At 43.0% G+C, this 23,058-nt stretch overlaps 2 protein-coding genes across 6 annotated transcripts in view; one reads left to right on the top strand and one right to left on the bottom strand.

The window, feature by feature from the left end:
• The window catches only part of LOC135370601 (trafficking protein particle complex subunit 11-like), a 58,757-nt gene that overhangs the window by 16,822 nt on the left and 18,877 nt on the right, over nucleotides 1-23,058 (top strand). Inside the window, exons 1-9 of one of the 4 annotated variants that reach the window (XM_064604373.1) lie at nucleotides 17,895-17,999; nucleotides 18,695-18,903; nucleotides 19,363-19,532; nucleotides 19,610-19,680; nucleotides 21,241-21,355; nucleotides 21,433-21,532; nucleotides 21,754-21,827; nucleotides 21,942-22,038; nucleotides 22,110-22,243. In XM_064604373.1, the coding sequence (XP_064460443.1) occupies nucleotides 18,697-18,903; nucleotides 19,363-19,532; nucleotides 19,610-19,680; nucleotides 21,241-21,355; nucleotides 21,433-21,532; nucleotides 21,754-21,827; nucleotides 21,942-22,038; nucleotides 22,110-22,243 (968 nt within the window). In that variant the 5' untranslated portion in view covers nucleotides 17,895-17,999; nucleotides 18,695-18,696. Of the gene's footprint in view, nucleotides 1-17,894; nucleotides 18,000-18,382; nucleotides 18,620-18,691; nucleotides 18,904-19,362; nucleotides 19,533-19,609; nucleotides 19,681-21,240; nucleotides 21,356-21,432; nucleotides 21,533-21,753; nucleotides 21,828-21,941; nucleotides 22,039-22,109; nucleotides 22,244-23,058 lie in introns of those variants that run through there. The other 3 variants (XM_064604371.1, XM_064604372.1, XM_064604370.1) reach the window with 3 other exon arrangements.
• LOC135370604 (A-kinase anchor protein 10, mitochondrial-like) lies at nucleotides 2,945-18,368 on the bottom strand. Of its 2 annotated transcripts, XM_064604375.1 has the most exons (16): nucleotides 18,135-18,368; nucleotides 16,485-16,631; nucleotides 14,473-14,831; nucleotides 12,749-13,013; nucleotides 10,860-10,958; nucleotides 9,737-9,815; nucleotides 9,549-9,672; nucleotides 8,906-9,039; nucleotides 7,554-7,698; nucleotides 7,376-7,493; nucleotides 6,505-6,691; nucleotides 6,361-6,437; nucleotides 6,238-6,290; nucleotides 5,295-5,324; nucleotides 3,877-3,989; nucleotides 2,945-3,802 (listed from the first exon to the last, which is right to left on the bottom strand). In XM_064604375.1, the coding sequence occupies exons 1-15, from the start codon at nucleotides 18,157-18,159 to the stop codon at nucleotides 3,891-3,893; spliced, it is 1,941 nt and encodes a 646-aa protein (XP_064460445.1). In that variant the 5' UTR covers nucleotides 18,160-18,368; the 3' UTR covers nucleotides 2,945-3,802; nucleotides 3,877-3,890. The 2 variants fall into 2 exon arrangements, with proteins under 2 accessions (XP_064460445.1, XP_064460446.1); XM_064604376.1 differs by lacking the exon at nucleotides 5,295-5,324.

Here is a 23,058-nt window from a genome sequence, read left to right as displayed (position 1 = left end):
GCACTTGTACATCTTGGACGTCTGACACTATGTCTGATGTTTCGCCTTCTTGCGGACCTTTGACACATTCTTCAGTTAATTCACAATTTTGCACTGCGGCGGTAATAATATCAGGCGCGGGTGAATTCGCGCATGAATCTGTAAAATTATCTTGGATGAATGCGTCTGTTGAACTATCACCATCACTTCTGATTTCACCAATCAAGCCGTCATTTATCACAAGCGCTTCTGAAGGGAAGTTAAATTCTGCAATTCTTTCAACAGCCTCCTTGGGCAAGATTGTCTTCGTGCAGCCTGGGAAAGCACTCCCTGTCAGTATCTCTTCAGGATTCATGTTTCCCGTTGACGTGCGCTCCAGATTGTCACCGCGAGCTGCAACCCCGTCCGGCGTTTCGGCGCGATCGGCGTTCCGTGGTTCGGTGGCGCGAAGGTTCGTGAATGACAGTTCAGAGCCCGTACTCTGAACTGCAGCGTGCCCTTGAAAAGCATCGAGGTCATTGGCTGGTTTCAAACCTTCCGAAGCGGCCATCAATGAAATCAAGTTGCACAGTGGCGATGTGCAGACCCGTAGGATGCTTGGTTTACATTTTGTCGTTGCGTCAGCGGGAGTACAAACGCTCTCTGCAGCTCTTCTTGTAGAGATGGGCCCGTTGCTGTTTAGGGCATCTTTAGATCGCCTGTGCAATGACGCGTCATTTATGAAACCTGGATTACACCGTGCAACGTTCAAGTCGTCGAAGTCTATTTCGATAGTGCTGTCTTCCAGAAGGGCTAGTTCTTCATCCATGACGGACACTTAAACTGTGTAAGGTTTCCCGACAGTGTTACCCGGCTTTCGTCTTCTTTAGATGCAAGCTTGCACACGCAAGTCTTGGAGCGTGCTTAGCATTGTCGTCATTTTGAATTTCGTGCGGTCAAACCTGACTTGTCCTAACCAAAGCGATAATCTTAGAAAAAATGTTTTTTTGATAAATCCTGTTATGTAAATTTTGTTGCACCGGTGGGTAAAAATTAGTATTCAGCTTCGGCTATTGTTTATGGTTGCGACGTTCCAGAATTCGAAGTGAGGCTATACTGCCTCGACATTTCTCAGTCGCGGCAACATGGCCGCAAAAAGCCAGGAAGAGAAAACAGCAAGGTGCCTCGAGAAGGGTGCCCGGGCCTATTTGCACGCAACTAGCCGTCGTCTCTGTGGTGGTATTGTTTTCCCCTTTTTTGGTTGCTGGCGTAGGTTATGTGAACACTTCATATTTGACGGATAAGAAGTTTAGTTCGGGTTTCAGTGAATATTTCACGAACATGTCATGCTTCTCTTTTCTTTCTTTCTTCTTTTTTTGATGGAAAACTTTTTCTTAAATGGACGGTCGCATCCAGAAACCCATCTGTGAAACCGATACCACTGTTTTCGGCCTCAGTCGACAATCTACTTGACTATTTTTTTCGTCCGAAAAGTTCCTGGATACAAAATAAACGAATTTTAAAGATCAGCGCTGCACCCGCGGCCTTAGAAGCTCCGGCGGCGTGACGTCACTCTCTAAGCCGAGGAGTGAGAGCGCGGTGCTCAGAGGAGGAAAGGCACCTTTCAGACTCCCCATAACTATACGCCTGCACGGCCGCGGCATTCCTTTTCTCAAGGTCGCACCCTCATTAGTTCTTAGGGAGTGACGTTTTCTAGTATTTCCAGAGAGGGAATTCCGGCATACTCTCCACATCCGGCCTCTGCTCTTGTCATGTATTCCATCTAATAAGAGCCCAACTACGCAACGTCGCTATTTCGCGTGGGATGTTCGATACTGTGGTCACTGGTCCAGGAGGAATAAAATGACACTGTAGTCTCGAAATCGACCGGAGTGCTCCGTTTATTAAACACGCACGGTTTAAATCGGGGCCCACGTGCACGAACACTGAGGAGGTTCCTCAGTGGCGTCCTCAATAGCTTCCGTATCGTGGTTCGAGCACGCGCCACAGTCCTCAACGCGGCTCGTGCGTGAAGCCCTGTCAAAGCTGCTGAGGACGCCACTGAGAAGTTCCTCAACATTAGTGCGGCTCCCCATCCCGACCTTGCCTCCACATTCTTCATCCTTCCTCTCGCATTCCTCCTCTTGTCAAGCGGCACTCCTTACGTTGTATTTTGCACACGGCTCGCAGAAAGGAGCGTCGTTGCTTTTGGAGCTTCAAGGTCACTTGTGAAAATTGTGCACTCTTTATGCATAGGTCGTCATGATTTCTCTCAGATGTCAGGTGAAGCTCTGAACACCCGCACAATTCGCAGCGTCAGTCTCCAGGAAAAGAGGTGAGGGGGTTGCACGCTTTGCCCCCTCTTGAAAAAAATCACGGAAACGCCCATGCTTGTCCTTAAAGGGACGGTCGCATCCTTTCCAGTCGATTTCGAAACTATACTATCATTTTATTCCTCCTGGACCACACAGTATCAAAAATCCCACGCGAAATAGTAGCGTAGTTTGACCTCTGTTATTCGACGGAATACATGACAGGAGCAGACGCCGGATGTTGAGAGCATGCCGGAATTCCCTCTCCCAAAAAATGAGAAAGCGCCACCCCCTAAGAAACCAACGAGGGCGCGACTTTGAGAAAAGGAATGCCGCGGCCATGCGGCGCCTCCTCCTTTAATGGGACTATTCAGCAGAGCATAGGTAAGTCTTAGGGTTAGTGTGAACAGCTTATCTCAACATGACGTTACAAATTCAATGTCCACCTCTTTTCTTGCCACATTTGCATCTTTCAAATTTGGGTTGTAATTTGAATAATTGAACTCACTCCGAAAGGTCACCCAACGCCCCATGCAAGTGCCCTTTTGTCATCTTCCGATATTCCGGAAATGAATATCTACGTGCATAAAATTTGGGTGTGTGGTCAATTATTCATGGACACTTATATATGGGTACCGTACCAACAAGACTTGAATTGAAACAATTGCACTATGGATATTTTTGTAAGATTTATTTTCTCTGGAGCACATTGTATAAAACAAGTACACAATGTCTCTAGTGGTCATGATCACATAGCACCTATACTACATATGTACACTGTTTCCCATATAATACACCCTGGCATAGAAAAAAAAAAAAGAGAAATTGAACTAACAAGTCACTGTACAACTTATGGCAGCAATATTATTTGCTGTATTGTTCTTCGCACATTACCTCGTTGTATTTTGTTAATGCCCAGCTCCACGACGTCTGCCCACCGTAGGATGTGCACCTGCTACTCGTATTGCGTTGCACTGACTACGCAGTGAAATAACAAATAATGGTGTTGAGCAATGTTGTTATGCATGACCACTTAGATATGCTCGGCAAATGTTGCTAGTGATCTGTATAGATTTTTTTTGCAAGAGGCACCGAAACCCACACAAACTTATTTCTAGTCACTGCCCTCCATGCTCCTCAAGCAGGCACGACACCTCTTGCCTTTCTTTCTTTGCATGAGGTAAGATTTTCGCCACATCTCTCCGCTGCTCCCCACTTTAACACGGCGTAAAAGAAAAACATTTATTCATTTTGAACGGAACCCCAAATCACTTTCAACCAGCGAAAATACGTTTGCTTTGTCAGTCACTGCAGCAGGAGGTCGGGACTGTCTAGTATCACATTTCAGGGATCTGCTCTGGCGTCGCAGAGCTCGGCTCTTTGTGAGTTGGCCTGACGTTCTGGATGAGAGCTGTCCTCCGTCCAGACAGTGTCCTCGAGTGGACACCAAATAAGGTCCTACACAAACTGCAGTCATCTTGGCACCATTCATGCACACTGTGGAAGCCTCGGTAAACTTTGATCTTGAACTCCTGCAAGGCGAAAAGATAACGCGGGTATTTCACAGTGACCGTACATATATATAACACAACCTCAGTGGGCTTACCTTGAGTCAGAATTTTAACCATTATCATCTAGTGCAGAGTCAGCGTGTAGAGTGACCGCGCAGACGTCCTTGACGATCATCTCCGCAACTTGCCACGCGAGCTCTTCCTCCGCCTGCGTAGATGCGTTAGCATTAGGCTGTTGACAGCAGTCAACTAGACCACCGGCTCTCTACGCTTTCACTACGCTTGCATTCGAGGTATTGAGCAGTCAGTCATTCAGTGAGGTGTGTATGGGATGTCCCACAAGAAGGTGGACCACGAAGGCGAGGGTGGCCAATGTCAATGTTGCCAACAATGTTGGTGTGAGCACACTTATGCCTTGCAAGGGATGAAAGGATGGATCACAAACTATATACATAGGACTTCGTAGAATGGCTTTGTACGCAGAACATTTTACACCTCAGGTTGACAGTGACGAGGCCACATAATGAAGTGCGCATTACCCCAACAACACCAAATATCCTCTTGATGTACCAATAATGTCCTAACGAATTCGTACGTCCGATGGATATCCTGAGAATATCCATCGGACGTACGAATCCGTTAGGACATTATTCGTACATCCAGAGGATATTCGATGTTGTTGGGGTAAACAAGAGACCATGTTAAACTTGAGCTGCGCAAGTGCTGATTCCACTTGCGACATGAGTAAACACTGGAATGCTATGTACTCATGTACGCCACTCATTGTTTGCACTTTTACACGAGGCAGGTTACCCATGCCTTGAAAGTGTGGCACAAACTCTATGTTGCAGTGGCTATTGCCGTGCTACTAGAGTCATGCTGTGTGAAATAGGCGGTACAAAGTGCCAAAGCTTGGGCGTCCAAATTGAAGGTACATTAATTATGCAAGTGCATAAATTACTCGAGTACATGCAATTACAAAATTCCTTATTTTTTATGTAGACTTAATGTGAAAATCAATTTGTTCAGAATGTCATGTTCTTTGTGAAGTCGAGTATGAACAATGAAATGTGCATTTCAAATAAAACTGCAGAATTTTCTAATCAATATGGGATGACCTATTTCACATGGTGCGCACATTTTCGTAGCAACTGTTATATTGCTCAGTATATGCACCATCAAAATTAGGAAACCTATCATATTAAATGTATAAAAACTAAACATTCCAAATCTATTACTAGATACCAATGCAAGACAATTTGGATATGCCACAAACTCCACGTAGAAGCAGTTTTCTCTGTGGAGTGCTGGAATGGGATAAACTTTTGAAAAAGACCCCTAATTTTGGCAGCCAGCAGATGCTCATACTAACAAGTGCGTAGGTAATATTTCTATACTGTCATTGTGAAAACTTTTATCTCCCTCATCAGTCCTCTTCATGTGGGACATCCAGCAGTGTGATATTCTCAGATTACATTCTCATAGTTAATATGCAATACATTGATATGCTTACAATAGACATACAAGGTGTCTTCAAAACCAACTGCGAGTGTAGCATGATAAACATAGTATTAGTGACCCTTTGTTACTGAAAGCTCATTTTTAATTTACATATGACTGACAAAGCATAAAATAGCTTATTTTTATAACTGCTTATAAAATTATTTGTATAATAGCTTATAAGAATTATTTTTATAATATCTTAATAGCTTTTAATAGCTTATTTTTAGCGACCCACAGCGACATTTCCAACACACTTAACAGATACGGTCACCAACAAAACAAAAAATTTTGTCATAAAAAGCTTGCTTTTTATGGCCATTTTTATTACCATTCTAAACTTTCGGAAAGTGCAGAATCCAGTGAAATTGTTGCTGATATTTCGAAACTAGACTGTTTTTCATTCAGCTTCATATCGTTTCTCACGGAAGTAGCATTGCCTGATTTTTGCAACGTTATATAGCAAACAGTCTTTATAACAAAAATTAATTTTTTAAAATTATTACATTATTCAATGTCTCACACCTTTCCAACTGAAACTTATGCATTTCAAACCCAATTTCGAACCAAATCAAACCCTGCCAGCTTTGACTCCACATTTTGAAGCCAGATTTTTATCAATCCAATTTTGAGAAAACATAAGACCCCAAAACACAAGAATAAAATAATCCTTAAGACTAATTTTACGGCATCCAAAAATTCTAAATAGTAGTTGGTAACTATGTTTATCAAGCAAGAATCATCATATTCTTCGCACGAGATTTGAACCATAAAATAAGGTGCTGCAAACAATCGTTCTTCATAAATTAGGTCCATCCCGAACCAGCGCAGTGAGATACGGCACTAAATCCCCCGAGAAAATTTTTAAATTCATTACCGCAGTTTGAAAAGTTGGTGACCAAAGTAGTAAACTGGGCCAAATTCGTTATGGTACCGTACACAATGAAAAATCTTACCTTATCTACATCCCAGTTGACTAGTTTTTTGAACGCTTTGGTGAGATTTGAACCTGAAAAACATCCAAAGAAGTTAGCTATACTGTCAGAATCAAGTAAAGTCATCCGTTTCTTTTTATCTACCTGTCTTCTTGTCCGGTTCAGGCTCAAACTCGGTTGTGACCTTTCCCAAATGGTCCACGTACGCCATCTGCAGTTTCCTGCAATAGTGTCGGAACAGAAATAAAGCCTGGGCACGGTTGGGAATGGGCAGTGTTAAGTGGTTACCCTGCGAGTGACCTCTTCCACAGAGAGTCGGGGTTAAACTGGCCCGTGTCTATTTTCATATCGTTGCTGGCAATGTTTTTGAGGATGCGTTTACTCCCAATGGCTCCAGGCTGTTTACCATCCATGGCGAGAAGGGTGTTGATGGTGTGAGACGCCACTGACATGTCGCTACTGCTGCTGTCGCTTCCTGCGGAATATTGATAAAACCAAATAGCCTCCAACGCAAGAACAGCGGAAGAGTAGTCGTCAGAGTACGTGTCACTTCATGTGGGCGTACGTGTAGTCTCTTTTCTCCAAGTGCACACGCAAAATCTTAGTTAAAGGGCAAGTACACCCCCTGCCACAATGAAAGCAAACGTCTCTGGAGGGGTTTTTGTCTCTAAATAAATCGCCAACGAGCCTTTCGTTGAAAATCTACATATTCCCAGATCCACCCGTATCTTGTCGTGACAGCCGACAGTGGAAATCAACCCAATGGGGGGGTGCACGCAGGAGAACCTCATCAGCTTGCATGTGATGATCACGTGTGAGAATTCTCTCTCAGGTACCCTCCTCACGTATCCTCCGCAGCGGAACACGAAGAATTCCGCAGTAGGAGTAACCAATGTAAATCATTCACACAGTTGAGGTCACGTGACAATGGCACCAATAGTAATCGAAGGAATGCCCTCACGTTGTCACACTGACATCACACATTTGTGTCTTCGCATAGGAATTTCAAACAGTGTGGATACTGATTATTTATAGTGCCCGTAACAAATTACACTGCTCACGTTTGCAAAAAAAAAAAAAAAAATTACGTGGCAAGTACATAAATCGGGAAATGCCCTACGAACTGTACCTTCAAATCAGAGCGGAATAAATGGCGTACCTGATCTCTTCTTCCACCTTACTGAGTCTGAATCACTTTGTGCAGTTTGTATCGTCTGTATACACTCGGTTATGTACTTGACGTATAGCTGGCTCGACAGGAAGTGCCTCAAGTGGTTCTGGAATTTCATAGCTCATCCATGTTATGGGAAACATTGCAGAAGACACACTTTGCGTACCTTCTCCATGTGCTGCATGAGAATCATGACCGGTTTCTCGAAGCAGTTTGGGAGCGGACCTTCCTCGCGGCAAATGTTTTGCTCCACTTCCAGTCTTATTGCGTCGCTGAATCCGAGAGGACTCGTTGCTTGGAGTGAAAAGTATCTGCAAACATGACAAATGCTGCCTTTAGTACAACGAAAGCTCCGAAAGTTTGTAAACTGACATCCACTATCAACCGGAACAACATTCATGAGGCTTATCTTCAATAAGCAACAAACATGTTGCAACTCTTCATACAATACGCCAAGCACTCTTGGGAAGTAACTTAGTTACTGGTATTCACTTACTGACCAATTAAGCAGTAATTGTAATTATAATATAATTAATAACTCTTTCTCAGACAGCAACTTTCACGTTGAGTATTACTCAGCCACAGGTAGTGAACTAAGATGCGACTGGCTTTCAGGGTCAGAGCGACAAAGATGAAATCCTAAAGTAGTCACAGCGACTTAAGAATTTCCTGTTGGCATATCGCAACGACACGGCACTGTCTGTACAGGGTGGTTCACCAACCACGATAGAAAATAATAGTAAATAACATAGGCAATGGAGAGCCATGAGGTCAAGGGATTTTTTTTTTTCTGCCAGGAACATTTGCCACATATTAGTACCACTTTTATTTCATTTTAACTGATGAAAATTTAATTTCTTGAGTTGAACTCAGAAATTTCCCAAGTCAACCTACAACTTTTATTTCATTTCAATTGATGGAAATTTAATTTCTGGAATTGAACTCGGGAATTTCCCAGGTCAACCTAACGTTTCCTTTGCAGAACCGGGTTCCTCACGGCCATTTTACTCAGTAAAGCACCTGTAACGCAACGACAATTGCTGAAATCAATTGCTAAACTAAGTAAAATGGCCAAAATGACCACGAGGAACCCATTTCCAGAAAGAAAACTTTAGGTTGACACTGGAAATTTCAGAGTTCAATTCAAGAAATTAAATTTCCATCAATTAAAATGAAACGAAAATGGTACCAATATGTGACAAATGTTCCTGGCAGCAAAAAATCCCTTGACCGCACGTCGCTCCATTGTCTACGTTATTTATTACGAATTTCTATCATGCTTGGTGGCCACCCCGTAGATGCGGCACTTGCGGCATGGGTTGGTGCTTGCCGGAGTACAATCAGGCAATATATTAGATAGTTGATCATTCGTAGCTTTATGTCATGAGCAACGCCACAGTGGTTGGTCCGTGAATTAAGTTTGCCCACCTGAGGGTTCTTTAACGTCCACTGAAAGGTAATATTTGGGTGCTTTGCGTTTCCCACTTTTCGTCAAAGGAAGTGGTCAAGGCTACTAACTTGTCATAGATGACCATTGCATCGTCTTGAGCCTGCAGTCCATCATAGTGACCTTTGTCTAGGAGGTGCTTCCGAAAATTGTCGGCCATCAACAAAAAATCTACTAGGTGCCTCGACTGTTCCTGTTCCATGTACTGAAAGTAAAGCATGCGAAAGAAGCATTGTGGATCACGTTTCATAACATGCTGCGACCACACTATAGTGGGCACATGTAAGTGCTTGGGAATGTTCTTTCATTAGGTTACCTAATTTAGGTTCAGTCCTGGTATAAAAAAACTAATGAGCTCGATCGGACATTGGGAAATAGCAGTTGGGATAAATTGAAGCTGCTACTAAATTTACTGACAACGCTTTTTCCAGACAAATAAGTAAATGTCATACCTTAGTTACAATGCAGTGTGAAAAATGCATGAAATTCAGGCTTAATTTTATTACTACGTGGTTACTGTGCTCTGCAGACACAATCTTTTCTTGATCAAGTTCAAACTGATGCACGAGACACAAGGAATCTTACCCCCAGTAAAGTTTACAAAGCCATTCTTGCTGAAGGCGTGTATCTTTATTTGCAGTAAACTAGTTCCGTAGTCACTCCAACTTGCTCATTAACGAGCAAAAAACAACTTCAAATATCTCCCAGACTCACTTCCATGAAGTAGAACAGCGCAGAGTCGTTGTAGAGGATGTCTGCTAACGAGACGTTCCCACTTGTCAGCACGTCCACCTGGTGCTTGCAGTTGTACGGGCTCCGCAGGAATGATGGAAACACCCTGTGAGCATGTACAGGGTGCATGCGTGAGGGGATATGGAATGGTGAGTGGTAAGATAGCTTACTCTTTCTCCATTTTCTTTAGTACAAACTTCTGTGCGGGGAGGAAACAGTCAGGATCTATGCTTTCTTCAGATATTGCCTCTGTATGGGACAAGTTGCAGTTATTACCAATGCTGGCTCCAATAGCACTGCAGTGCTACGGATCTATACAAGGGGCACTAAAGAGTGAAAATTTCTCCTTGCAGAATAAAAGGTGCAATTGGCTTAGCAGCAATACAAGAGGAACAGGATTAATCAGCCTCACTGATGCAGTGTCTAGAAGATGAGATGGATAATATATAGAGCCTGAGGTTTTAGGGTGTAACCCGATACTTCCGTGAATTTTCACCCCAAATTCAAGGTTGGCTGTTTCGGGTGAAACCTGATTTTAACCCGGCGAATTGCCCTCACTGAGATGTCTGTGGGAATGCACACTAACTTGATTGGCAGCAAACGCAGTTACAACACTGTTTGTTTTAAACTAGTACAGTTGAATAACTGATCCAGAGTTCTCCACAAACTTAGCATACTGAAAGTTTTTTCACCCAAATTTGCATGAATTTAGAGCACGTGTTTATCTACCCGATTTTTACCCCCTAAATTCAGAAAAAAATATTTCCTGAAAACTTCAGAAAATATACCTATACAGAGTGTTTCACCTACTGTGGAAAAGAAAAAGGCCTCCTTGCAGCTATTTGGGCTATTCCCATTGTATTAGTGAATGTATTTTCTAATAGACCTGGGCAAATCTGGCATGTGTTTTCTGTTTCTGTTGAAAAAATGTCAGGTTGATTTGGCAAATTTCCAAGTTAAATTCGGAAAATTCAATTTCCCATAAAATTTTATAGTTTACATTTTTATTAAATTATAAATAAATAAATAAATAAAATAATTTTGAATTAATAAATTGAACCATAAATTAAATTTACTATATTAAATTTAAAATTAAATTAATTTATAAAAGTGCTCAGACGTCATGGCAAAATCTCCCCCGAGATAAATAGCGTTGACCCCAAAGCAGATCTTTTAATCCAAATTTTTTTCATGTTAGGTGAAACACCCGGTACATCTACAAGCAATTTTCTTTTTCCCTTTCTCATTTTCTTGTTACCAGCTATCCGGCAATAACATGCTGTCGAGACAAACCTGAAATACGGTTTCGAAGGTCCTCCGTAATTCCGATGGGGAGTGGAGCATTGCTTGCTATGTACTTGGCAAAGATATGAGCCGCATCTTGGCATAAGCCTGCAAATAACAATTAAGACATCATGTCTGTCATACACAATATTTTCTTCCACAACAGAGCACAAAGTTCACAACTCGTACATAAGAACAGTGAGAAGACATGATGCTATTCAACTGCATTATCGTTTTAACAGAAACATGTCATTAATGCTGAGACACGTGTAAGCTTACTAAGTTTGAAATGTAACTTGAATAAGAGATTACACTATGCATTCACAAATACCACAAAACCCTTTAGTAATGCGACACAAATTTTTGGCAAATCAAGCACATATTCACGACCATGTTTTGCAAATTCTGTACGACAAATTTTGTCACGTCAGTAGCTTAAATCACGATAAGACGAAATTTCCCATATACGTAGAGCATCAGAAAAAAGTGATGCTTGTGCTGTAAAGCAGTTCAAATGTTTATCAATAACCTGTACATCGAATTTATAAAGTTTGTGATTCCAGCATTGTTATTCAAGTGATAAATTTTACTCGAAATTTTTCGTTAAAGTTTGCAAAAATTAGGTTTTACAGTATCGTATATATCGAAGCCCTTAGTGGGTAAGATTTTCCCACCTGCATTCTATCATTAGCGTCATCCCCAAAGTCAAATGCACACACAATGTGTTATGTGTAGGGACTGGAAATTTAGGCACTAAAAATGACGGAAATAGGTAGGCAATTAGGCCCTCAAAAACAGCAAAATAGGCAATAAAATACAAAAATAGGTACGTTAATCTGGTACACTCTTTGGCTTTGTTGGTGCTACAGAACCCTCCATCAAAGAAGCTTTGACTTCTCCTACATGAATGCTGAGGCGGCCTGAACCACGCTATAGAATAATTAGTTCTCTGAGATCTTGAAGGCCTAAGGAAGGCCAAATCTTTTGATCAAATATACACGAACGCCTCCCAGCAAACCAAGGTGCTGAAGAAAACCAAGAAAAAAAAGAAAAAAGAAAAAGCACAAGCACACGGAAACGAAAAGCAAAATGCAGCAGTCAGCATGAGTCTGAAAGGCACTCTCGCACTTGCACCTCTAAATAGGGCTGTTACGCCATTTAAAAATGTTTAAAAGGGCTACAATTCAAGAGAGTCGATAAAAAGGCGGGCAACTCCCAAAATGTCGCATTTAGGCATTTATAGGCACTTATAGGCAGGTGCCTAAAAGTCCGGGTTCCAGTAATGTGATGTAACTCTGTGCAGGTTCACATTGTTGAGATGCAATCTTACTCTCCGGCAACTTGTTCTTCTGTTCCCAGAAAGTTCACGTTTACGTGTGCACACAGGGCAGTACTGTTCCAAATGTAGGAACACATTCTTCAGTCATTCATTTTCAACACTCATCTTTGTTACACAAAGAAAAAAAGGTTGCAGGATGAAACCCAGCTGTGGACGACAACAACTCAATGTTGATGCGCAGCGTGAAAAACATCGTGACTGTCTCGATGCTCTCATGCAGTTCATCCACACCCGGACAGCTGCCATTCCGCAATGCCTATATCCGCAACTGATCCGCGTGCCGCCATTATTATTCATACTTCAACTGACTCTCCAAGCGTTCTACGGATATCTGCGGATGTTTTCTCACATCTACAAAGGGTGGAGAGCTTTAATGTACTTTAATGTACGACGAAAGGCGTATGTGCTGAGGAAGTTCTCTGATCATGCTGTCCGTTTCCAACGGGGTCATCAACAATGTGCATGTAGGCATTGTACAACCCAAGTATAAACTGTGTGAACTGCGATTGTGTATTATCAAATTTCACTGTGGATCAGACTGTAGTATTGTTAGACTTACTATCTCTTCTTGCTGGACTTGCCCTCAGTTCCGAACCATTTTCTACCAAAGCGCTCACGCCAACCTCCGCCGCGGATCTTTCCGCAGGGTCAAGAGCAGTGTCGGTCTCCGTGGAATTGTGCACGTTATTACTGCCAGTGGCAGAGAGGGCCGAGTTGCACGTAAAATGCGTTCGGGAACTGAGGGCCTCCTTTGGGGCTTCTTCACCAAGCGGATGTTCGACAGGTAATACTGGTCCTCCCGCGGGGCCTTCCGCAAGAGCATCCTATTGGAAAAAAGTTATGTATCATTAATCTGCATAAATGCCAATGTACATCATACTGTTTCACAAGATGATGTCTAAAGCTGTATGAATATTCGAAATTTCGAATACGAATCGAATAGCTGAGGCTATTCGAATGCTATTCGCAACCTATTTCCAGTACTCAAAGTTTTCCAATATTTTTCGAATAGTACTCAAACGAGGTATCGCTATCGCCATTCTGCAAGTGGGCTTCGCCTGAATGCATCAAAGGGTGAGGTGAAGCCCACTTCATGTTACCACCATTTTTCGGGGGCTGTGTTCTGCAAGTCGGCTTCACATCATTAGACTCGAGTGTTAGGTGAAGCCCACTTTACACTGCTTACAGTATCCTGTCACTAAAGTCTACAACTTCTTTGACCTCACGGTCAACAGTGTCCTCTGGGCACTGCATGTTCCAGTAAATGTACTCACAACTTTCTGAGGAATGTTCAGTAACAGATGGAAATATGTGCAGTTTCTAAAATAAAGTACAGGGAATTCATGATGTAAACATAGAAATGAGGAGATGCACACAAAGCAGGCTGCATGAATCATGTTGACTAACTCTCAATGCAGTTCATCCCACTGATGCAGTCTACCATATACAACAGAGAGGGACTCTTCTCTCACGATATGTTATGCTGTATGAAGGGCGACTCACAAGTTGGAGCAGATCATCATCGAATGAGCACAACACCACAAAATATTTCACTATGAGGTATTTGAAATTATTCGAATGGGGCTTTTCTGATTATTCGAATTCGATTCACAACGGAAATTTTGCTATTTGCACAGCTCTAATAATGTCTGCCAGTGACAATGCCTTATAAGTTATAAGAGTCACAGCAAAAAGTCGAAGCTTGTTCATTGGCTCCGTGCCCTGTAATACACTTGGCCATGTCAGTCAGAACTGGGAAGTTATGCTGCCTAACAATCACATTCTGGCACACTACAAGCAAGCAAAGTCAACAGTGAAAGGCTTTGTTAGTACATTCGAATAGCTAGTATAGTACAGTATCTTCGTGCAGATTACACGATTAGAATAGCATTTAAGACCACAGCCATCCTGAAGCTCATGTTTTTTCACAGCACCTTTCTACGACCGAATTTCATCACAGCTGCTTCCTATACATCGCCAAGACATGTCCACATTCTTAAAGTTGAACGTTTTCTATGCAACACTGACCAATTTTCTCGTTCATTTTTTCCGTACACATCCAACGAGTGGGACTGTTTTCCTCAGAACATTGTCATAATTAACGATTTCATTGTATTCAAGCGAGAACTAGCCAATTTCCTGTGTATTTAATATTTCCGTGTTATTTATATTCTACTTGTGTCAACTTTTATCTTCGCTTACCCCCTCATGTAATGCCCCAATGGGGTACCTTGAGGTACTACCACAAATAAATGTGTCACCCGGAAGTGTCATAAAGCTTACTTCGGTGAACAATGTAGGTAGCCGGCTCTGAATCTGCGCACAATCGCCAGCGGACTTCTCCTTATCTGTGCTTGCAACCGCACTGTCCTTAAACACTTCATCATCATCATCCTCGTCCACAACCTGGCACTTCGACCGGCTGGGCGCCGCGGAAGCGCAGTTCGCTGCCGTCCTCAGCAGGCAGGACCCGTGGAAGCTTTGTGCCTCGATCCAGAATTTGATGAGCGCTTTTGATCCACTTTCCTCCATGAACTGGATGAAGTAAGCCATAGCACTGTTGTCTGCCAGAACTTCTTCGAGCGTCTTGGAGAGGCGTGACTTTGTGCGCATGCACAAGCGGGGATCGTAGTCTTGTTCAGCTGGAACGAATGCCACAATGCATACGCTTCAGTTACCGGTGCCATCTTTGTGCAGGCACTTACTGGCATGCAGTACATGCAGAATAATGTCACCCGCGAATGAGTGTTTCATGCTTCCTCAACGAAGCTGAAGAAGTACACTGATGATTACGAACAACAGACCGTGACGGTACTGTGAATGTATTTATATTAATGATGTATTCATTTTCATGAATTTTGCAGTGAGGATTTAACTGTGAAAAATTTTACTCGAGAATAAAGTTACACTGATTCAGGAATAGGCTGTAAAGGCACACATAATTAAGGCACGCAATAATTTTCAACAAACAATTAGCTTCCTTCTGACATGGCACCCTTGACAGAAATAACTGAGGAACTTCGCAAGAGGAAGGGCCTCGCCAATGGCGAAATCAAGTACTTGAGTATGTTTAAAAACGAACATTTTGGAGATTTTTAAAAAAATTATCCACGCAAAAACGATCATGTTTCGTAGTCCATTAACACTACTTCTGTTGCTGATCTACGCGGGACATGTTATGTACTGACTGATTGTTACATATGTTTAGTGCCTATTCATGTGCATAGGGCTATCCCAGTATGAAATGTCCTGGTATGAGATGGGTGGTTGCTGAACGCAGGACAGAACAAAAGTTACGTGCGGCAATCAATCAATAGGGTGATAAGTAAGGCCGTAATAAATACGTACCTTCTCTTTCACCATTTCATCATTCATTCTCTCACATTCTACTCACCGTCCTTCTACCATTTTACGTTATGCATGTCAGTTGCACATTGTCAATGTGACTGATGCAAATGTTAGTTACTAGCCAGACAGCACATATTTTGTTGATGTCATCCTGCAGGGTCACGCTTTTTTTCACATTTACACCAGGTAGTGTTTTCGGGGTGGACTTCAGTAAACGTGCAGTGCGATTTACGATTATGGTAAGAAAATGTTATTTTAAAGTTAATGTTACATAATGTAACAAAACATTACAAAATGTTACATAAAACGTTACAAAAACTTTCCCGTGCGGAATGAGAGATGTTGTTGCCTTGATGCCAACACAAAAGGAATGGGATTCATCGGTTCAGGCGTTCATGATTTACTTACGAGTGAAAGAAACCGCAATGTGCACTTTCCCTCTCCTTCTTAAAAAGTGCTATAATGTGGACAGGCCTCGAATTGGCCTCCTAATATAATAGGATAATTGGAGAAATCTTTTGAGTAGGCCAATCAGAGCGCACTCTGCATTGTTTGCCTTTTCAAGAAGAAGAGGGAGAGAGAAAGCGTAAATTGCAGTTTCTTTCCCTCGCAAATTACAAACGACGCAACGGATGACTCGCATTTGTGTTGCCATCAAGGTAACGGCATGTTTCGTTGAAAAAGGAGAACATTATGCCCCTTCGAATGCCCCTTCAACTTAGGAAAATTTCAGAGCCCAATTCAAGAAATTAAAATTTTTAGTTAGAACTTGGCAAAATTACTCTTAGTACTTGGCAAAAGTTCCCTGCAGATAAATGCCATTGACCTTATAATTTTCAGACAAGTTTTTTTTTCATTTTTTTTCGATAGACTCTTATAGCATGTTTGCTGGCATTTTGCCACAGAACCAATCCAACTTCATTGTGCACATAAGTAGCCCATCTCACCATGCTGTAGTCCTGGGGGAGGAGGAGATGGAGGAGGTGGCATCAGAGTCACTTCTACATCAGCTGACATAAGGCCATTTCTTGCCATGCCTCTCGAAGGTGGAGGTGTTGCGGGACCACATTTTGGCTTCAGTTGCGGGGGTTTGTCTACGAGCAAATTGTAATTTTAAGTTTGTTCATTATTCTCATCACTTGATCAAAGCACTGGCCATAAATCAATTTTTCTGATTGACTGGAAATTGGTATCACAAAAAACAGCTAAAAAGCGTGAAAGAAAACCAGCGAAGAAACCTCAGTGATGCCCTAAGCATCCCATACCGAACATTTCCTCGATTCGTGATCCGTAGCAAAACCTACTTTAACATTCCACCCGAAATGTGTTGCCAAAAGAAACACCACATTATCACCAGCTTAATTATATCTATGGCTCAGCAGTTCTAGTGTGATCTTCTCCTCACGATAATACAAAAAATATGATAATTTGCCGGTATTTGCGTTACAATATTTACGTTCATTATCCTGGGCCTGATCTCTGTGTCAAGGAGAAACTTACACATGTACATCGCAAAGAATATTAGGAGTGACCATGCTCTTGCATCACACCTGCCTGCTATGCATGCATTTCATGCTATCACCATCACGGAAGATCAACTTATATGGTACTCTAGTGCTCCACAAGTACAGCGACGTGGTCCAATTGGTACATAAATTAAATTAAATTAATTAAATTAAATTAAATTCCACAAATTAAAAGGGAGCAAACGACACAGACAAGAATACATGCACTGACTACGAGTTACATAAGTGAGCTGCTCGTGTCGGTGTGTTCCTGTCCATATGGCTTTCGCTCCTCTTCACACTGACACCACAAGACTAGTTTTATCAATACCAGTAATGATAGATTGATTGATAATCGATTGACGGAACGTCTCACGCGTACACGTGGGGGCACACAACTGCAATCAGCTCAGAAACATTTTGCATATTCTTACTATCCCACAGTACAGAGAGTGGGTTAAAGCATCATCCTTCACGTACGTGTTATACGAAAGTCCAAGGCCACTGTATATAAATATTTTTTTCCCTCCAAGTTTTATTTGAGGGCGGTGAGGATGTTACCCAGTTCTTGGGGAGCGACTGACATAATTTCGAAACACATCCTACGACCGACAACGGTCGTGCGCTATGCGTATATTACTCCCGCGTAAACACAACTCAGCAGTACTTCACAAGACAACTGTGAACAGTTTCTTTTGACATAAATGAGACAGCAATAGACACATAATGCACTCCTGGCACGAGTAAGCATTTCTAGGTACCGGTACAGAGATGTGTTGCTGAATAAGCTGAATAAGCCGAATCGAGTCGTATAGCTTGTTGCAAAAGTGTCCAGAACACGTTGTTACGTCTTCGATTACGGTGCTTTACAGTGACGATGTGTTGACGATGAGCTGTACCTACTTCATTATCACATTCAAGTGACCGAATGACTCGATCACGTTCGAAGTATCACAGGTGACGACTAGATTTTTGCAATTAAACGAGCTATCCGTCTTTTTGTGATGTGGTTGAATCTCTAAAACTACGTTTTGCCAGTTGTGAACCTGTTGTACGAACCAGTATCGCCGAATGAATTTTGATTAAGTTTACCTGCTTTTCGCCTGAAGAGTGGCATCAAATCGGTTTTCTCCGGCGGGATCGTACTAAAACACACGGCACAACAATACAATCATTTCCTCGTGCGCTTATTTGGCGACTGATGTCATATCGAAATTAATTAAGTTCACGGGATAATTAAAAAACTGAGGGAACGCCTTCCGATTGAACGCTCAAAATACAGATGACAGCGGCCATGATCGACTTAACGTGGGAGCGAGGATATAAAGAACGATTCCTTCGAAAGCTGGGTTCGAGAGTAGGACACATGTTTTGCGGTGGTTTTCGTACGGGGCGTGTGGGGCTCGATATTTTGATTATGCTACCATTCACCACGACCAGTCCCACCTAGCTCAATTGTTGTATCTGTACAAATCTATGCTGTTACATGGATGTTTGATCTAATTTAAGCTGCTCAGGTGTGCTTGCATGCTCGTTCCCTGCCTATATCATCGAAGAGCAGACAACCACTACACAAAGTATGAGCCCGAAACTAATTGATTACACAATATTCTTGTTGTATCGTGACTACCCTGTGTTTCTCAAATAAGCAGCTATGCAAGCACTGGAAATCGGAGATCTTCCGGAGGAACTGACTTGTCGTCCAAAGGCGAACGTCGGCTTCATGGGATTGGACCCACAGAATAACAACATCCACTCTGCGGTGTGGCAAGCATTCACGAGCAACAGAGGACCTGACAGAGCTCCAATAAGTTTTAATTTGTTGCCGGAGAAGCACCAATTTCCAAAGCCGAAACCCAAGGTACAGTTTATTTGAAGCCCGAGAGTGCATTCAAGTTTTCCAAGGCGCTGCTCAATCTAGAGCACTGCACGGGCTCGGGCTTACAATGAGCTCGGGCTAAGCACGATCCTGGCCGGGTAAAGCCCTCTTTTGGGGGGCCTGGGCTGGACTCGGGTTTGGCCATTATGGGCCCGGGCTCGTACATTACCCGGCCTAGGTCGGGCTCAAGCCTGTGTTAGTTAGCAACGGTCAACTTTTACAGCATGCTAGGATGAGCCAGGTAGCCTATAAATTTCCCGGGCTTGGGCCGGGCCAGACCTGGGCCGAAAAACCTAGATTTTTTTCTTCGGCCTTGGTCCGGGCAAAGCCGGGTAAATCAAAGGGAGGCCGGGCCTGGGCCTAAGAATACAGCCCGTTCAGTGCTCTATCCCAATCCTGCTGAGAATTTTTTAAATTGTTGTATACTTATCAATGTTACAGCACCCCTCGTATGAATGGTATGATGAAAGGGGCATCCTGAAGACGAATTGGCTGCACAAGCATATGGTCGAGGTGCCTGCTGTGGTAATCCTTTTCTATGACTTGGACTGGGATGATCAGAATTGGGCCGAGAAACGAAATGACTGCGCCGCAAAATTAAAAGCCCTAAGGTACCTTAAGCTGACTCTCTGCTCAGGATAAATCGCCACGAATTTTGCCTAATATTATTGCTTCTTTTGCTTTTTAGAGGAAGTGTGCAAGGTAGAAACATGAAAGTTGCCCTGGTCCTCGTTCAAAATAGTCCTTCCATACCTGTGGGTATGTAACAGCAGTGCTTTTCAATGCAGCACGACTGCAATGTTTGTGTCGTAAGCACCACCGCGGCGTTTCAAAATGCAGCGTTAATTACGTGTCTGTGACACAGTTGAACGACTGAGCCAAAGCAAAGTACCGTAATTTCACGCGTATAAGCCGCACCGCAGATAAGCCGCAGGACGCGTTTTTTGGGACGTTTTGAAAATTTTCTGACAGATAAGCCGCACCCGCAGATAAGCCGCGGGCAATACGAGACGACTGATTTGTGCGACAAAGGAGACCATAGAGAAGGCCATAAACCCTGTGGTCCATACTCCGGGATCGGCACAGTGTACAACAGAGGAGGTCAGTTCTGGAGTTCTACCAAGATCGGATTGTGCCCTTGTCGGGTGTATTTCGTGGACTGATGGGTCAGTGATCTTCCAGAAGCCGTGAATCACTGTCACCACTTTCCTTAAAGCTGCTTGGGGGAATGCACCAGGAAGATCAATCTACTCGAATGTGGACCCGTCCCTGTTACGCACTGTTCGTGCATCGGCAGGGCAGTGCTGTTCCAGAGACACTGTCGGCCCTTTCGTTAAAATCGGCGTATGGGGGAAAATACCAGGAAAAAATAGTCATCAGATAAGCCGCACCGGTGGATAAGCCGCAGGGCGCCCGTGAGAAAAAAAAATCGCGCATAAGCCGCGGCTAATACGCGTGAAAATACGGTACTTTTGAAATCAAATCAACCCAACTGTATCGTTTTACAACGCTTTTGCGCTACACTTTCCCCATTGGATTGGATAAAGTGCTGTAAGAGGGCAGCACGAGTTCACGGGAGCACTGCGCGATATCTGTGCAGCATTTTGTACGCCATGGAGCAGACAACACAAATAGGTTAGCTGTGTAATACAGTGTTTGTTGGATGTGTTTTGTCATTGATCTGATGCATAGTGGCAATCGGTTTTGTCGAGATCGGCCAGTCCTTGGCTCCTTTAATCAATTAATATGTCGGCTGTCACTCAAAGCTATTCAATGCAGTTTTTGGCATATATTGCAGGAGGGCATCATGTGTGGTGCACTAGGCTGGCAATCCTTTGCACTGCCCTGTGCAGTGCGGTTTTCCTTTAATTATGTACAAAAATTATTAATCGAGGACAGCTAATATCACAAACTTCAAACATGTCTAAAGAGTGGATTTTGAAGCATTAACAGGGGGCGCTCTTGACTGCGTAGCACGCAGTATGCGAATCATCGTCGCGGATGATATAGTTCTGTCTCCCGATAAGCTGAGAAAAGGGGCACACGCTTTTTTCGGTGTCACCTTTCTTTCCGATCGGAATAAAAAGATATGATTCTGAAGGTTAGTTAGTTAGTCTGCCTGTCAGTGCCTAAATATCCACTCTCTAAACATGACAAGTCCAGCTGAGATTCCTCCGAGAGAGTTTTGAGAGGTTCCACAGGAGGAGGATGTTTAGCAAAAATTTAAATCATATTCGAATGTCTTCCTAGAGAGGTTTCAAAGCCCCACGCGTATTTCATTGCTGGAGAGTACAGCTAATTAGCCGTGGCATTCTGCAGGTGACAGCATATTAGCGACTGAGAGAGCTCACTCTCTGTGTACTGCCTGTGATCTCCAGCCGAAGTCGCTTTTTGTGCTACCTTATTCGGACCACTTATTTGGCTTCATACTACGGTGAGTCTTTGCCGAGAGGGATGCGTCGATTTTGGCTAACCCGGGGCTCGCGTGCTGTATCCTTGTTTTATGTGCAGGCTAGAAAGTGCATTCTTAGAAATAGCCCAGGGCTATTACACAGCCCAGTGCAAGCACATAAGGGCGCACAAGGAATTTCTGAACAAGAACAACCATCAAGTAAGTGCCGAAGAGCAGCAGTATTGTCGAATATCTCGTCTTCAGCCAGTCGGAAGTGTGTCTGTAGACGTACGCCCGTTGCTGTAAAACTTCGAATGCAGGTTTCGCATCAATACAAATAACTGTGGTCTACGTCTAGGCGGCATAACGTGGTGCAATGGTTTACAGCGCCTTTAATATTGCTCTGTGCTACATTATTAGCACCTCTGTTTTCCTTGCAGCTTCTCTTGATAAGACACCAATTCAAAATGGCGTTCATGCACGAATTAAAGCAGGATCCAACATCGGCTCTTAGGTACGACCAGATTGTTGCCACCAATTTATAATTTATCCAGGTCTCACGTATTTTCTTTTCCCGTTTTGCGCTTTGGAGCTGTCGCCAGATAAACGTTGTATATCTTCACTACAGGCATTACAAGCAGGCATATACCAACCTCTGTGAATTGAAAGTAACCGAAAGGAATTCGTTAGAAGTCAAAACGGTAGCTGGGTTTCTCAACTACAAGGTTAGTTTTCTGGGGTGTACAATGTGTTGTATGTTGGTTGCATGTCATTTGATTGAATCTAATCTGTGCAGTTATGCCAGCTGGCGTTCGTGCTCAATGTTCCATTGGATGCCATCCATCAGTTTAGGAAGCACATAGACTATTTCAGGGACCACACTGGATCTCCTAGGCTGGCCTTTGAACACAGTGTGTGGCTTTCCAAACAGTACGTGCATTACAAAAAAACAGCATCTCAAACTTGCCGCTTCTACCACTACAGCCTCAGAGAGTTCGAGATGTCCACGAGAGTTTGAGGACAAAGCCGCATCAACTGCCTGTCCTCAAACTTTGTGACTCTAATTATGTGAATGAATGAGCGTATAGATGAGACATTACAGCAGTTTCATTTTTGTGCCAGTTACTTCATTACTTTCATTACCAGTTACTTCCTTGGGGTGGCACAATGATGGCCCAAGCCTGTGCCATGCTCTATCACACATTGTTAAGGCCCTCTGTTTTCTGCTGCAGCAAATTCAAAATTTCGCGGCACTAACTCGTAAATTCCATGATTTTCCGTGGCGAGCAGTCAACAGCTGCATGAAATGGGAGACACTTTATTTGCTCGGATAATGCGGGAACAAAAGATATGCTATAACATTACAGATTCAAAGCACTGTTGTGGCTCAGCATTACATACATGATATCTTGTGTTCTCATGTGATGTGGCCTGTTGCCTGAAATCATTTTATACCTGCTGAAAGATGTTTCTGCATCTACAGAGTTCATAGGAACTTTATAGGAAGGAGTTACATGCCCTGAGGAAGTTACATTTTTATTGCGCCCCCTTTTTGTTCTTGGACTGTAGCCATTGTTTAAAAGTCTTAACTTCTTGAAGGCAACCTCCCAGATATCAAATCAAAATCCCCCACTGCTACCGCTAAACTGCATACGGGAGGGACGCTGCCCCTTCCTCAAGGTGAAGTATACATAGTAAACTAGGGCTAATGTTATCGTAAGCTAAACTACAATCTGTCTGTTTTG

Source organism: Ornithodoros turicata, chromosome 10 (assembly GCF_037126465.1).
Source record: "Ornithodoros turicata isolate Travis chromosome 10, ASM3712646v1, whole genome shotgun sequence".
In the NCBI taxonomy this organism is placed as follows: domain Eukaryota; kingdom Metazoa; phylum Arthropoda; class Arachnida; order Ixodida; family Argasidae; genus Ornithodoros; species Ornithodoros turicata.
Note: the sequence above shows the minus strand (reverse complement) of the source record. Positions and strands in the feature narration are given on the sequence as shown.

Excerpts from the sequence above, each read along its gene's own strand:
- LOC135370604 (XM_064604375.1), bottom strand. The coding sequence starts at position 18,159 with ATGCCACTCTTCAGGCGAAAAGCAG. Across the intron at positions 9,040-9,548 it reads CGCTGTTCTACTTCATGGAA|TACATGGAACAGGAACAGTC; the intron begins GTGAGTCTGGGA and ends CTTTACTTTCAG. Across the intron at positions 6,692-7,375 it reads AAGGTGGAAGAAGAGATCAG|GAAGCGACAGCAGCAGTAGC; the intron begins GTACGCCATTTA and ends AATATTCCGCAG.